This window comes from Pseudopodoces humilis, chromosome 3, assembly GCF_049639895.1.
Source record: "Pseudopodoces humilis isolate 2021_Gansu_Grassland_sample_001 chromosome 3, ASM4963989v1, whole genome shotgun sequence".
Taxonomy (NCBI): Eukaryota; Metazoa; Chordata; class Aves; order Passeriformes; family Paridae; genus Pseudopodoces; species Pseudopodoces humilis.
In genome coordinates this window covers 59,103,188-59,118,823 of record NC_142202.1, presented here as the reverse complement: position 1 = coordinate 59,118,823, position 15,636 = coordinate 59,103,188, and the positions used below count along the sequence as shown (strand labels likewise).

The 15,636-nt window shown below is 40.9% G+C and overlaps 1 protein-coding gene across 5 annotated transcripts in view; it reads right to left on the bottom strand.

Annotated features, from left to right (window-relative positions):
- Window positions 1–15,636, bottom strand: part of STX7 (syntaxin 7) — a 30,894-nt gene extending 15,258 nt beyond the window's left edge. Inside the window, exons 1-4 of one of the 5 annotated variants that reach the window (XM_088053359.1) lie at window positions 15,529–15,583; window positions 12,146–12,318; window positions 9,804–9,834; window positions 9,007–9,148 (exon numbers count right to left, since the gene is read on the bottom strand). In XM_088053359.1, coding sequence (XP_087909485.1) covers window positions 9,007–9,088 — 82 coding nt within the window. In that variant the 5' untranslated portion in view covers window positions 9,089–9,148; window positions 9,804–9,834; window positions 12,146–12,318; window positions 15,529–15,583. Of the gene's footprint in view, window positions 1–9,006; window positions 9,149–9,803; window positions 9,835–12,096; window positions 12,319–14,398; window positions 15,132–15,528 lie in introns of those variants that run through there. The other 4 variants (XM_014263690.2, XM_014263688.2, XM_088053358.1 and 1 more) reach the window with 4 other exon arrangements.

Genomic DNA, 15,636 nt, shown 5'->3' with positions numbered 1-15,636 from the left:
AACCTGCCTCACAAAACAGCAAGTATTGGGACCTCACAGGAAGAAGGAGCAGAACAGCTCCTCCTGAATGTTAATTGTAAAGGTCCCACCTCTGTCACCATCCTATACTTAAAAAGGGACAAACAGGGTTTTAGTAACTGTCTGAAGTTCTCAGGGTTAAAACAACAACAGGTATTTAAAGACATTGCTTTTCAGTCATTTTTCTTATTCCTGAGCCCAAGAAGAATAAACAGAATCAGCAAAATGTTCCTTTGCATGCAATTAACGCAACATTTGATTTGCTCCATGTGAGCCTTGTGCTCCAGCTATGGCTTCATAAGGCAAATAGGCAGCAATTACAGCACCAGCACAGTCACCTTGCAGAAATGCTTTGTCAAATACTTCACACATGCTGCAACCGGCTGGGTAACTATGAAGAAATCTCCTACTTCTTTCCAGCTGAACAAGTGAGTCAACAAACAGCACATCCAGTTACAGATTAATTTGTGTGGAATCTAATAAACTTCAGAGTCCCTTCAGAGCAGGTTATTGGAACAAAATAATTATTTGTTAAAATTACACCAGTTCAAGGTGCTTTTTCCTGGGGACAACAGACTTCCTCAATTTATTAAAATCCAATTCAATGTGTTTTCCTTCTGCACTTCAGCTGAGGGTACTTGACTAAAGATGAAGAGATGCTGCAGAAAACATTCCTGGATCAAGGAAAATGGAGTGTCCTTTTACAAGGGCACCTAATGACTGGACAAGGAGGAATGGCTTCAATCTGAAAGAGAATAGATTTAGGAAAAAAATTCTCTGCTGTGAAGGTGATAAGGCACAGCAACAGGTTGCCCAGAGAAGCTGTGGATATCCCATCTCTGGAAATCTTGACAACCAGGTTGGATGGGGCTTTGAACAACATGATATAGTGGGTGGCATCTCTGCACACAGCCAGGGGAAACTAGATGATCTCTGTAAGATCTCTTCCAACCCAAGCCTTTATACGATTCAATGATTCTGATTTAGTTGCAATAGCTTCATCAGATGAAAGTCTTCTGTGTAAGATCCTCTTTAAAGCTAATAGTCTAGTTTACACTCCCTCAATTTTTACATAAATTACAATGCCACAGTGCTGCCTTGCTAGCCCTACTTAAACCAAGAGAGACAGTTGATCAGAGGAATCAAATCCAGAACACAAGTCAAAAGATACCAGTTTACACTAAAAACATCCCCATGAACCCACCGAAGTGGAATCAAATATCTAAAAACTTCAGCAATTTGGTTTTAAGTAATTTGCTTTATTCTGTCTTAACTCAGTGTGTCACACTGATTATTCTAAAACAGGAGAATGCATCAGCACAGAAAAGCAGTAACTGATGTAGGTGTGGGAAGGAGAAAATAAAATGAGGATGGGCCTGAAGATTGTCCTCTGCGCTCTAAGGACTAATGACACAGTAAGCATGAAGAGTGGGAAAACATCCCACAACATCATAACCTTTTCTTTATATTTTGTTACAGCTTCTGTCATTTCTAAATAGTACCATACACCAGAGCGACCAGGAACACCAGCAACAATGTCTCGAGTTCAGGATCTGCCCTCAGTTCTTTCAGTGCTGTTGTAATTATTTCATTCTAGTCTACTCCCATGTATAATGGTCTTTCAGTGACGCAGTGAAGAGAGATTGTATTGGCTCTAATAAGGGCGTAGAACACATTAAGTGCACAATAACTGATCATGAAATCAATTATTACAGCTCAGCCAACAGGAAGTCATTAAATCAATCATTTTATAGTCTTATCCTAAAGTGTCCCTGGTAACTTTCTGAAACCCAGAAGTTTGAACATTTCTCTAAAGAATACCACTAGCTTATTAAATTATGAAAATGAAGCATAGTTATGCAGTAAACAGTAACTGCACGAACACCATAACCCAACCCAGTTATAAATGAAAGAATTCTAGTTTTTAAGAGGCCAGGTCATTATTGCAGCTACCTCAGGAGCTGACACGGAAGGAGACACAGCACACCACAGACTGGTCAACACAAGCAAGTAGCTGCTACTGCAGGGTCACTCACAATCGATCACTGACGTGGGTTTATCCCAAGCCCTGACAGGTGTCCAGCCCCCAGCATAGCAGTTTTACAGGAGATTTGATAGAGGGCTCTCTGTATAATCAAGCTGCTATGCAATCTCCTGCCCACAGGGAGGAAAATCCAACAAAACTGAGCTGCAACAGGCACTTTAAGTATCTTAGAGAGGATTTGAAATACAACTCTCTAGAGACAGGAAGAAGCATGAAGACCCTGGCCACATCCCTTCTCCTCCTCTGCTGCAAATGCAGGCTGCTTTGCAAAAATTATCTTGTCAAGGTGAGTCCATTTATACTTGCTCCATCAACAAAAGCAACAGTTGCAGTAAAATTGTGGATGTCTTCACTGGACACCTTACTATTTATAATAATTGTAATGCAATACAGTGTCAGTCAGGCAAAGAAAAACTCTGCCTTTTCTGCACATATTAACACAAACTGTGCAGGGGCATACATGGAAGACCCATTTTTTCATTCTATTCTGCTGCTAGCATAAATAAATCCCTGTCCCTCTTGTGAAATGTCATCCAAGTAAGACAAAGATAAGACAAAACACAGAAAAATATTTTAAAAATTTTCCATATTCATAGACAAATCTGTGAGGCATGCTTTCTTAAATGTATATGCTATTTCACATATAAAAAAGCCTTTAAGAACTGTATGGAAATTATTCAGACTTGAGATTTTAAGAAATAGTTTACTTCTACAAGAACTTTATAACTTCACCTCATTACAAAGACAAACATTTAGAAAGAGCCAAATTAGCTAACTTTCTCTTCAATTCCTCAGTCTTGGAAGAAGTCCACAAAATGAAATGTGGAAGAACATAGCGGTGCTTAAAATCCCTAAATAACCGGCCTTTCCCAGGTTTTATAGAAACTTCATTCTAAATCCAAGAAACCTTCTGCACAACAGGAAAAATAATAATAAAAAAATTGTTTCAGCTGGTATGTTCCCACAAAGTTAAATCTGGTTAACTGCAGCTAATTGGAAATTTCTGACAATACCAGTGCTAGAAGTCTCAACAAGCTCTTCTGAGAGCCTATTTTCTTTAGAGCCACACCTTATATACAAAACCACACTCTATATACAGAAAAAACAGAATTTTGTTTTCATACAGGCTCTGATTTCAACACCTCAGTGATCTCATTTACTTCCCACGTGCCCATCTGTGCTCTTCTTTAGCCACGAGTAATCACGTGAATCTGCTGGTGTTTCAAACATAGTGACAGATACAGATTTTGGTGAATGTTTCAGCCTTTTAGCAGAAGACATTAACTACCTACTGGGCTTAAACCACAACATAAAGGCATCTACCAAAAGTCTTAATATTTTTCATTGTTTAATCGACATTTATGATTTTCTACAGTTAGATAACGTTACAGGCAAAGTCATAAGATTGATCTCATTTGACTCCCATTTTAACAATGTTCAGTGAGAATAGTAGCTTATACACAACTTGAGATGCAAAAGAAATTGAGAAAAATTGTTGTCACAGGACAGGTATCACATGACATATGGATCTCTGCTGGCTTAAGCTGACCTTCCTGGAATATGCTCTATGTGAATTGATGCTTGTGCTGCCTTAACAAACAGCAAAGGAAGTCAGCAGAAAGCAGAAGTCCCTATGAGAAAGTATCTCTCAAAGTCAGCCAGACCCCCTCCAACCGTATGTGGATTGTGGCTACTGAATTTTATTTTATTTTTATTACCTTGAAGCATGCAGAGAATGTGTTTGTTGAGCTGGGCTGATCTTTAGTGTGAATGAACAAGTCAAATATTCTAGCAGTGATCTACTGTACCAATACTGAGCAAGGGTAGATTACACCATTCTTACTGGCTTTGCAACCAACTCTGCACAAAACACTGACACAACCTGGAGGAGCTGGCAAGCAAAGGAAGGCTTTGGTGTGGAAGGAATATGAATGCATTACTACAGTTAGTGTAGGTTCTCTAGCTGCTTGCTTACTGTTTGCAAACAAAAAAAAAGGTGCTTTAAAAGAAGTCTTTTAAAACCCAAAGACTGGGTATATTTTACAAGTATCAGGCTTTGTTCTATGTTCCCAAGCAAAAGCCTAGGCATTCCCGAGCATTCTAAACTGCTTCTAAATGGACAGCTCACGAAGCCCAGCTCAAGATGCCAGTGGAGACTTGATAGTTACTTATCTAGCCTGCACCATTCTTACTTGTTTTCAGGAACTGCTCTCAAAAACATATTTAGTAGCTACAAATAAAATATTAACTACAGAGCAAAACAAAGGCATACTAGCCTGCTTCCTCAATGACCCACACACAGCAGAGTTATTTAAGTATATGGGGAGAGGAAAAAGCATGGCTGGCTACTTCTTGCACAGTTCCTGTCAGAGACTTGAGTCAAATCTTTCCAGCTGAGCAGAAGAGGCACCTACTCCTCTAACAGTATCCTTCCTACTTTTATAACTGTGGAGTTACTCCTGTAGAGGAATGCAACTACCATTTTTCTCCCTCTTGGGAACATCTTTTTAAATATAATGCTTTCCCTCTTTTAGCCACACAAAGAGAATCAATTCTTTAAAATGCAGAAAATGGTCAGATTTCAAAGAACTGCTCCCTCTCATCTTCAGTTGTGAGAAGTCTGAAAGTTACACATTTTAAAGCCTTTAAATCAGGCTTTTTGTTTGTTTCGCTTAATGTACTTTCATCTTGGAAAGTACAGACGGGTACTTTCTGTACCAATTGCAAGATCAGATTTGTACAATTGTATGCCCTTCCAAAAGAGAGGGAGAGAAAAAAAAACCAAAAAAACAAACAAACAAACAAACAAAAACCAATCACATATGGATTCAATGCACTCACATATGGATTCAATGCACTCATCCTCCTAGGCATATCCCAGCAGGGTAAATGAACATGGCTGTTAGAAATACAGTTTTGGAAGCAGGCAGAATTTGTTTTGTCACAGAGAAATATATTTTGATAGCTCATCTTGTGCATCACACTCATTCCTTGTCTATCCAGTTGCTGTAAAAAAGCAACCAAGAGGAAATATTTCAGGAAGGCATTCAGAATTGTCTCAAGTTAATAGCACTGCCATTAAGCTACCAAATAAGTGAGAGTGCTACCTGTGAAATCCAGTTCTAGAACAACTGCTCCTTCAGTAAACACTGATTAAACCACCTTGATAATAGGTTCTCTGTCTGCAAAGGCCAGACAGGTTGGAGTTTTACATCCTGCATATATTCTTCCATACATTCTCTCCTCCATATTTTTGTTTTCTGTATTCAGAAAGTTAGGGATAAAACTCAACCACCTTTAAATGCACTGGCCTTTCAAAATATGAAACATAGGTCACTTAGATTTTATAAACAGATATAATATAGGCCTGGAATGAGAATTGCAGTTACTTTGGACTAGAATCCAGACAGATCATCAAACCTTAACCATCAGTTGCATTCTAGTAAAACAGAAATTTAACAGCTGCCCAAATCTAGCTCATTATACACTTCTTTGGCTTTATTATTTCAATACAAAGTTCCCTTAGCTGTTTGAAGATCTGCTTCTCATCACTGTTAACACAGACCTGAAACCAAACCAGTGAGACATGGCTTGCAGGCATCGCTGACCCACCGCGGTTCAGCACACAGCACTGCAGCTCATTCGAGCACATGTGATTCATACTCTCCAGACTTCAGAGCACTGCTCAGAGTCACATGGATACTCTAAAAACTCCAAGAGTGGGTCTGAGAGCCCAACTCTCCCTCTCCTGCCTGAGCCCTGCCACTCTCTTCGGATATCAAGGGCAGCCTTAAGTTTTGCAACTCCAGCTTCTCAGTGAAACAGTTGTAACAAAAGTAACAGAGAAATACCCCACAGACTAGTTCCCTAAATCTCAGCTCAGAGATGTCACTGATAAAATGTGAGTTTCAGGCTGAGGAAAGCAGATTGTTCTCTAGATGTTGTTAAGTGATGTTATAATCACTCATATCTGCAGAAATGCTGGAAATGTGAAACAAAAGAAGCACATCCTTCTCTAGAGAACAGCTGAGAGAAGCTTCTATACACAGAATGTTCTGGGGTTGGGGATCTCAAACACAGGCAAGTGTAAGAGAACTCACAGTACAGACAGCAGCACATGCTGCTTCCCGTTAGATAGCTCAGTTTCAATCTTCAAGGTCCTAAAAAGGACTCACTAACATCCTTTCCTCCAAAGAAACTCAAACAGCCCAGTACAGATAGCATTTATTGCAGTATTCAAACAAAGGTTTGTACAAGACAGAAGCAATTTATAGCTCTCAACACATCTTCAACCAATCAACGGCATGATTGGATCAACAGATAAAAATATCTGTTCTTCAAAGTTCAAAGGCTAACATGTTACCAAACACAAATGTAGGCCCTTCCATTAACAAAGAACAATCCAAACCAAAAAGAATACTATCTTGCAACTGATATAATTATTGAAGTACTGTGTTAAACCAGCATAGAGAGGAGCTTTCCTAGTCAATCAGTAACAGTGGGCTAGATGAACTAGAAAAGAAATTAGAGTATTAATACAGCAGCAGCATCCTGCCCATGCATTATGAAGTGTGAGGTACTTAATACATGTATTTTATCTTAAACTGATCAGATTTATTACTTGGAAGGCGAGTATGTAACAATTCAACCTTGAAGAAATGTTAAAAATTGCTGTTCTCACCCATGCTACTTCCTATAAACTCTGGTGTATTACAAAATCTTGGCTGCACAATGTTATCTAATATAGGAAATTCTGTATTTCTCCAACAAGTTCAAGGGCCAGCTTATAGCTGGAAGGGACAGTTTCCTTTCAACTAATCTGTATCTCATCTCCATCTCTGTTCCCACTTTGCTTGCATGTTAGCAGAAGTGTGAACTAGTTTCAAGGTACCTCCTGAAGTAGCCTGGTGATCTGAAATGAAATTATCTTCCTCTATTGATCTCGCTGAAAACCAGAGCATCTACACACCTCCAGGTTAACCAAGAAGAATTCAAATGTGTTGATGCCTCTCACAAATGCTTAGCATGTCTGGGCAGAAGAGCAAGACCAAGTCAACTGCATTGATGGAAACCCATGCATTTAGGGTCAAAATTCCTGTGCCTCTCCCCCTTCCTTCCTAACCAAGATGATAAATTGCAGTCTAAAAAGACATGCTCAGCATCTCACTAGCACTATAGGTGCCTAAGCTTGCAGGTTTATTTCTTCCCATCTGACCTGGAAGTCCCTACAGCTCACACATTCCAATAGAAAGCTGGACAGGTATTACACACAGGAAAAAAAGGCTAGAAAGGAGTCCTTAAGTCCTTAGAGACCTCAGTTCAGGAAACACATTCAGGATGTCCATAGGATCCAGATCCTCATAAAATCTAGCAGAGAATGGACTGCAAGAGTAACTGAGTGGTTACAGTTCAGTCTGATGTACAGAAGAGCAAGAGATGGAATCCAACTGTGTCCCTGCCAGAACTAGAAAAGTGCTTGTCTGGAGCTTTTCAGAGCAAAGCTCCTGTTTCTGAAGCCATGCAGCAGTGGGGCCAGGAGACATTTGGGCTCGGGTCTTTGCATGGCAGTAGCAACTATCTAATGCTCAGACTTTAGCCATCTAAATCTCAAAATACCAAAGACAGCAGGACAGCAGATAACTCTCCTGGCATATCTTCTATCTATCTATGGGCAGCTTGCTCTTAGCGTGCCTTGGGGAGGAAGAAGGAAGAGAAGGAAGGAAGAAGGAAGAAGGAGGAAGGGGAAAGATGAGATTAAGGAATCACCAAGTCCAGCACAAGATGGTTAATTATGTTCAGCAACTTTCACAATACTCCAGTTTCAATCACTGACTTTACGTTTTCACCTGACAGAAATGTTCTTTTACATCTTGGAGCCTCAGGTTGGCAGCTGCCTCTGGAAGACCAAGTTAGAAGCCATCAGACTGAATGAATTCACTGAGTAGATTTTAGGAAATAAAGCGTAAGGACTTTTACAGAGTTGGTTTGTTAACTTTAGTTTGTGGAAATACCTGAAGTATGAAACCCTGAAGTACAGAAACATTTCAATAAAGCAAAACTGCAGTTCTTGTCCCTGTCTTGTTCCTGTTGAGATCTTAAGAAATTATTTCTGGAAGAAAATATAAAATGGAACTGAAAAAATAGAAAAAAATCCAATCTGTGCCACTCACCTGTGCTACAAATACCCATTTCTAGCACTTGTTTTGCAAAGCAAAGATCAAAATTTTGATAAAAACTGACATACTTTATTGTCCAGAATTAATTTGAAGTTTTAACATTAAATACCCATTTCTGCAAGCACTCTGCATCCTGCACAATATAAAACACATGTACCACAACTAGCCAGGTGCTGTTCATGACTACCTGCCTTCTGATGAACCATATACTTTACAAATTTGTGAATCAAGTTGCATTTGCTTCGTAAAATGGAAAATGGTGGAAAAAGGAAAAAAGATTGCAAATCCCAGCAGCCTAATTAACCTCTAGCTGGAATACCCCAGTTTGGTGGATAAAAAATACTAAGTAGCATGAAACTAAGCACTGGTATATTAAAACTTGCAGAATCTTATTTACATATCTAATACAAGGGACAAGGGGAAGCTGCAAGGCCACAGCTTCTGTCCCTGCTAAAAAATTCAAGCTTCAATGAATATTTGATGCAATCCTTGCTCATCAAACACCTCAGCTTACCATCTTAAAATGCCCTTTAAGTGCCAGGACAAAACTGAATACAGACTGATAATACACTGCACTTGCCATGGCAGATCACTGCTAACCACACACATGAAGGAAGGAATGCACATGCTGAGTGGGGTGCCACAAGCCTGCCAAATGAGTAGGCAGAGTCAGAGTTAATTCCCATGAATGAATCTGAGAAACTCACCTTGAATGGGGGCACCACCATTAATAAAATTTTACACAAAACATGCACAAATGCAACTTACAGCATTGTGTGATCTTCTGGATGTTAGAAGTTATGCGTTGGGCTAGTTGATTATGATCCCCAAAACCTGGTCCGTACGACATGGCTGAGTAGATCTGCTGTCACAGTCATCCAACAACAGGAAAATGACAGGCAGTCTCTACCTACAGGAAACAATAGTTATGTTTTGGTCATTGGTTTATAAAGTCTTCAACTTCTTAAGGAACACATGGGAGGAGATTAAACAAAACTCCATACACTAATATTCATCCTCTCCAAAAGCAATGTACTTCAAAGATAGAGTTTATTCTTTCTCAAACTACTTATGCATTTTCCCCACTGTAATCAAAGAAAGAGTGTAATTTTCATTTACTGCCTTCCAGAAAAAAAAAAAAGAGCTGTATGTTTAATCTGAAAATGCCAAACCTTCTGAAGAATTACATCCCAAACCAATTATATTGTTATTAACATATCATATATCACCCATCCCAGTACAATCCAGCATAAGTAACCACTGTGAAAAAAAACTCAGCAGATATCACACAAGACATCAGAAAAAAAGCAGCACCCAGTTTCCTCTAAACACCAATCATTTGTATCAACTTCAGTTTTGGTTTAACCCAGTGTCACCTAAATTCTACAAATTAGCACTTCATCCTGTTTCAGGTGCTGTGTTTGTCAATATGAATTCATTTTTCAACGACCTGGGTATTCAAACACATTTTTAGGGGTGTTTTCCCACCAAAACAGATCAATTTTGAGCACAAGTTCATGTGCTCATATCCTAAATTGAAATTAACAAGACATGGATTACAATACCTGTGGAATCAAAACTGGAAGTTTATCTGTTCTGCAATGAGAATGCGAAATGATCAAGCATATACACATCCAACACAATCCCACAATTTCATCCAAGCTGTGCTCTTCTGCACGTCACCTTCACAGGTTGAACATTTTAACTTCACCACTTCCCCACATTTCCACTGTTCAGCCCAAACCATGTGCCTTCCAAGCAAAGTCCTTTTTTCGTGGCACATCAGCTTCTGGTTAAGTGACACCACTAAAACTCAGTTTCAGGTATAGAGAAAAAGAAAGAACATTTACTGTGTGAAAAGAAGGAAATGAAAAGGCCAACTGATCTGTCAAGTATGACAGCAGCTGTGCTACAATTTGCAAACTCAAGTCCTTATAAACTTCTTTTTAAATACAAATAATTAACAGTCCTTGTTGCCAAATATTTCCTTTGGAAATGCCTGGGCAGCAATACCCTGACTGTTTTAAAACACAACTGGTTTCATATCTCTGTAACACAAAACGATCTCTAGTGGAGCCAAGACACTGGACTGGTCCTGACATTGTACATCCCACCAAAACTTCACCAGGATGTAACCACATAGGTCAGGCCCACCCCTGCTGCCCTGCAGGTGACAACACCTGTGCCCCATGAAAAAGCTGCTGCTAGTGTGAAGACAAACCCTGCATGATTTTGAAATGGCTGCTTCACTATGATCCTAAACCCTGCTTGGAGTCTTCAGCCCCTGAGGTATCCCCTTGTAATGAACAACCTGACTGCAGACGAGGCGACAGGGAGCGTATTTGTACTTTTCTACTTGCTGCACTGCTGCCTGAGAGTCATGATAGCTGTCTGCAATGTCGTTTCCTGTCTTTGTCTGTACCACATGCAGATTCAACTTATTTTGACTAAAGTCTGGAGTCAGTCAGGCAGTCAGCATAAATCCCACTTATCTGGGCCAAGGCTGGCATTACAACCCTTGAGCTTTTTGGAAACTCTAGGCAACATTGCACTGAATTTTTATTGTAAGACCAAACCCACGCAAACTTTACAGCAAATAAATGGCTCTATATCTTGGTGGATTGACTAAGTAAGGAAATCTATTCAGTGAAAAATACAATCAATCATAGGCATAAAATCCAAAGAAACCACCTAAAAACTAAGTTTGAAAAAGATTTCTTAGAACTGCTGACAGGTTTCTTTAAAAGTTATGACTATTTCTAGATACCTTAGTAGCATGCTAACTACAATGCTACTGACTAAAAAACTTTTTAGTTAAATATTATATTTAATGTTAAAAATTAAGCGTACGTTTAATGGAAATGTTAAAATATCACTGCTAAGAAGAGATGGCAAAAGGCCGAGCTACCTTGTGTAGAATTAACTAAAATAGTGTTTCATGATTGGTTTTTCTTCTTTTGTATTTATGTTTGCCAAACAGCTGCCTCTAACACTGTTCTCAGGAACACCTTTACAATCAAGAGATATGCACTGAATATTTCATCCAAGTCTTGACAAAAGCAGTTACTGCTTTTCTTTGTCTTGCAAATTTCTACAGCTAACAGTTAATTATCTTTAAAGAAGTTACACCCCACTGACAAATGTACAGATTATTCAACACATAAGAATTTTCAACTTTCTACTACAGCGAAACACAACAGATAGCAAGATGTTCAGATGACAGACTGAAAAGTCCATAGGATATAGTTCAGCTTTTCATCTGCACATGTAGCTCTAATTGTTGACACAATTCATTTTATCAACCCACATACTTAAGGATTGAGATTTGCAGTAAATTTTAGGATAGCCATGTAAATTCACAGCTGGTTTACTCCATGCACATTCTTCCATTAATAGAGCTATTCCTGACTATTTCAATAATACAGGTTAGTGACAGAGTAGGCAACTGGTCTGAGGAAAAGACAAAGAGAGGTAAGAGGACAGCCATTAGCTGTCATCACCTTCCAGTCTTCACCACACTTTCTCCCTCTAGTTCTCACAGTAACACGGGCATTAGAACCAGAGGAACACTATTTCCACTCACAACCTCTTCACTTGTTAGTGCTGAGTTACTCAAACTCCTCTGAAAACACAGATAAGCTGAGCCCTTGGAAAGTCAACTGCTAATGACCTAGACAAGGTCAGGGTTTCAAAGCACCAAGAAACAAAACAGGCATCCACCAAGCACTTCCTTCTGTCCACAATGATAGGAGCATTCATCAAGACACTGAATTTCCATAGAAATTACCCCTTTTCACTTTCACAGCATTTACCTACTCTGTCATGACATATTTTGGTATGACTGGCTGCACAACTTACAAAACAGGGAAGTTAAAAGCCTGCTGCAGTTGCAGGAAGTGCACTTCACCTTCAAACTGGAACGGAGCTGCACTTGTGGTAGTCTTCAGTTCCTCTAAAAGTTTCAGTCAGGTGTGAGTTTCTGATTGTATATTTTATCTTCTGCTCAACATCTCTGCCTCTGAATAGGAGTTTACCTAATGCCAATTCATCTTGTCAAGCTTCTGTAGAAAGTCCAAGGAACTACAGGCACAAATGAAATGAAAAATCAGAACATTTTATTAACACTAACTGAAGCAGGACCTCACTGTACATTGCAGTTTAAAGAATCCAAAGGACTGAATACATTTCTCATAATTTCTGCATTAACTAGTTCCTACATCACATGATCACTCCATACCAAAACAAAAAATCAACCTTAATATCAACATATTTTCTATAAAGGTGTTTGGCAGGCATTAGAAAAAATCCACTTTTCCATCAGCTATGGATGTAGAGACAAGAAAGTCTCCACATCTAAGCAGCTCCCCAGTGTCATTCCTGAAAGCTCTGTCAGGACAAAAGGAAGTGATGTGACAAGCACTGAACATGTCAGATTTCACAGCAGTCACACAAATATTTTGCAGACTCCAGTCAGCTACAGTCAACAAGCGCCTAATCTACTCTTTATTTTCTCATTTAGATATTCAAAGAATCCTTCTCCAAGAAATCTAGCCCAGATACATTAGGATAAAACCCTTAAGTAATAGTTTTACTGTTTGATCAATATTGTAGCACTAGGACCTAGAAATGCTTACATGGACCCTTAAGTTTCAGAAAGCAAAAAGTACATACTGCATTCCATAGAACACTTGAAAATTTAAATCTGATTTTATGCCTTTAAGTATCCAGAAGGAAGTCATGGGGCTTTCCTTACAGGGTTTTTTTTTTTTTTTTCCTAAATAAAGGTCACAGTAACAAAGCTTCTCCTAAGCAATATGTGGCTTCCTTTATAAACTACCCCTCCGAAAAAACAGAAGCGCAAAATTATTCAAGGAGGGTAAAAACACAGGCAAAAGTCATAAACTCCTGAAAAACTTGGGGAAAAATTTCAACAAGTCACAATGTTAGCTACAGAAAAGATAAAGACCTCCTGCTACAGCACCTGAGGGATTCTCATACCTGATTCATAGCAACTGACTTAGTAAGATACAGGTCAGCATTAAAACTGTCATTATTTTTGCTAGGGGATGAGGGAGGTTTAATTTTCTTCCTGGACTTGTGTATTTTTTTCCTTTATACTTAAGCTAAAATATTTAGAGACTGATGCTACATTTCCCACTTTCTGTGTTTACAGCTCCAATCCTGGTCCACGGGCAGGCTGAAGGACTCCATACCGTGGAGCATAACAAATATGCAAACAAAGTAGCAGTAAAACAAAATTCTTTTTGCCTTCTTAAAAGAAAAGTTTCCGATTTATTTTTTTTTATCCTCTAGTTTCATGTAGGAGTCAAACTTAAATCCATATATGGTACGAAAAAGCAAAGTTTACTTAAATTGTATCAACACTAACAGAAGAGATGTCAAAAGGTAACTTCCTACCCACTTCCTACTGCACAATTCCCTTAGCCTTGCCACCTTACTGGTGCTGAAATCTACCAAAACCACGCTTGCATCATCTAACAGCTCTATGTTTGGGGTTTTTTGAAGTAATTATTAAATTGTGCCACTGGTCAGTGTTTTAGTAATTTTTCCTAAAAATTATTCTCTTGAACAAAGATGCAATTTAAAGCAGTGACATTTAAACTGCTCAGCAGGAAAAACTAAATTACAGAAGCTTGAAATTCTACTAGGCCTAATGCATCACCAAGGCTTAGCACATATGGATAAAAATTAACATGCTTATAATTGTCTGATTCATCCACACTGATATTTATGATGAACTAGGTGAAGGAAGCGCATAGCTTTCACAAGTCTAAGAAAACATGTTAGTGCTTGGCAAAATGCCTTAAGAGAATTATGTTTCCTAGGAGCACACAAGGCATTTAAAGGCCTTACGATGAAGCAAGGAATAGGAAAATGAACACAGGAGACTGGAACCATGAGGGAAGAGAGGGAACAGAAGAAAGGGAATGGGAAGTCTGAAAATGGACCTGAGATGACCATTTCAAAGTGCCCAGTTTCTTCTGCAGCTGGTAGGCAAACAACATCTTGTGGGAAAAGGAAGATGGATGAGAAGCCTGACATATCTGGTGTGCTGTTTGTTCTCACCCAATTCTCCCTCACAGTAGCTTGTTCATATTGAACCAAGTGCTCAGATCAAGAACACCAAGGGAAAAGTTACCTTTGCACAAAGCCTGATTGCAATGCATGCCGACTGTCTCTGAAGCCTACCAGGGTGCTAATGACTACATAGAGCCTGTGATCTCCTTTCTTCTCTCTCAAGAGTTTCACTTCAGCATAAGCCACCAAGAAGAGTGCTACCTCATATTCTTCCCAAGACTACAAAAGGCGTCTTCGTGAAGCAAACGCAGACACAGGTTATAACAATGCCACCATTCAGCACCACTTTCTTCTAATTTAAACGTATTTTAACTCATTTTTTGGTCCCCTTTTCCTTCTTTCCCATTAAGAGCAATTGCATTGTCCCCAGGCTCCAAGCAGAAGGGCTGCACTGCCGGCAAAGCACAAGCCTCTATCATGACCCGTCAGGAGGGCTCCACTCGCCCTCTGCCTTTGAACGGCTTGTGGAGGGGCTCACAGCACTGGCGCACATTGCTTCTGGCCAGGTATCCTGAGATTTTATCACTGGGATTCTGCAGTTAAGATGCAGTGCCCTGAACTGCATGCCAGGCGGAGTGAAACCTTCCACTGAATTGCTGACTTTGAAGGAGCGCCCGTTCCTGATGCCGCGGCGAGTGATTCACCAGGAAAACAGCGATAACGCCGGCCGGCGCGCCAGGCCCGGGCTCACTATTTACATCGGCCACTTTTATCATGTCCCCTCCTCCCGCTGACATGCTCGCCTCGGACCTGGAACAGCAAGGGGAGCATTTCCACAAGGCGGGGGTGGCCGTCCTAGCCTACGGCTCCACTCCAGCTTCTATAAAACACCTGCTATAGGCCTCGACCCTCCCCCGAGAGCATCGCCGAGCCCCAAGCCCCGGTACCGCGGGTGTCACAGGGGAGGGTGCGGGGAAAGGAGCTGGTGCCGGCACCACCGCCCGCGCTCCAACACCGCGCTCCCCTGGCGGCCCCGGCCCCGCCAGCCCCGCCTCGCCCACAGCCGCCCCGCTCGCCCCACGGCCGGGCACGGGGGCGCGGCCCCGGCGCCGGCGAGGCCCTTCCCGCCGCCCTCCGACAGGCTCCCCGCGCCTGACAGCCCCTCCCCGGCTGGCCGGAGGCCGCCCTGGCCCCTCACGGCTTCGGCGGGCGGCACCCCCGGCGCCCCAGCGGAGCTCCCGCGGCTCTTACCCGGCCAGACGAAGCCGCTCCTGGGGTGCGGCGGGGGGCGGTGGCGGTGCAGGGCGTGGAGGGGGGGGCCGGGCCGGCGCCTGCCCGCCCCGCCGTGACGGGGGAGGC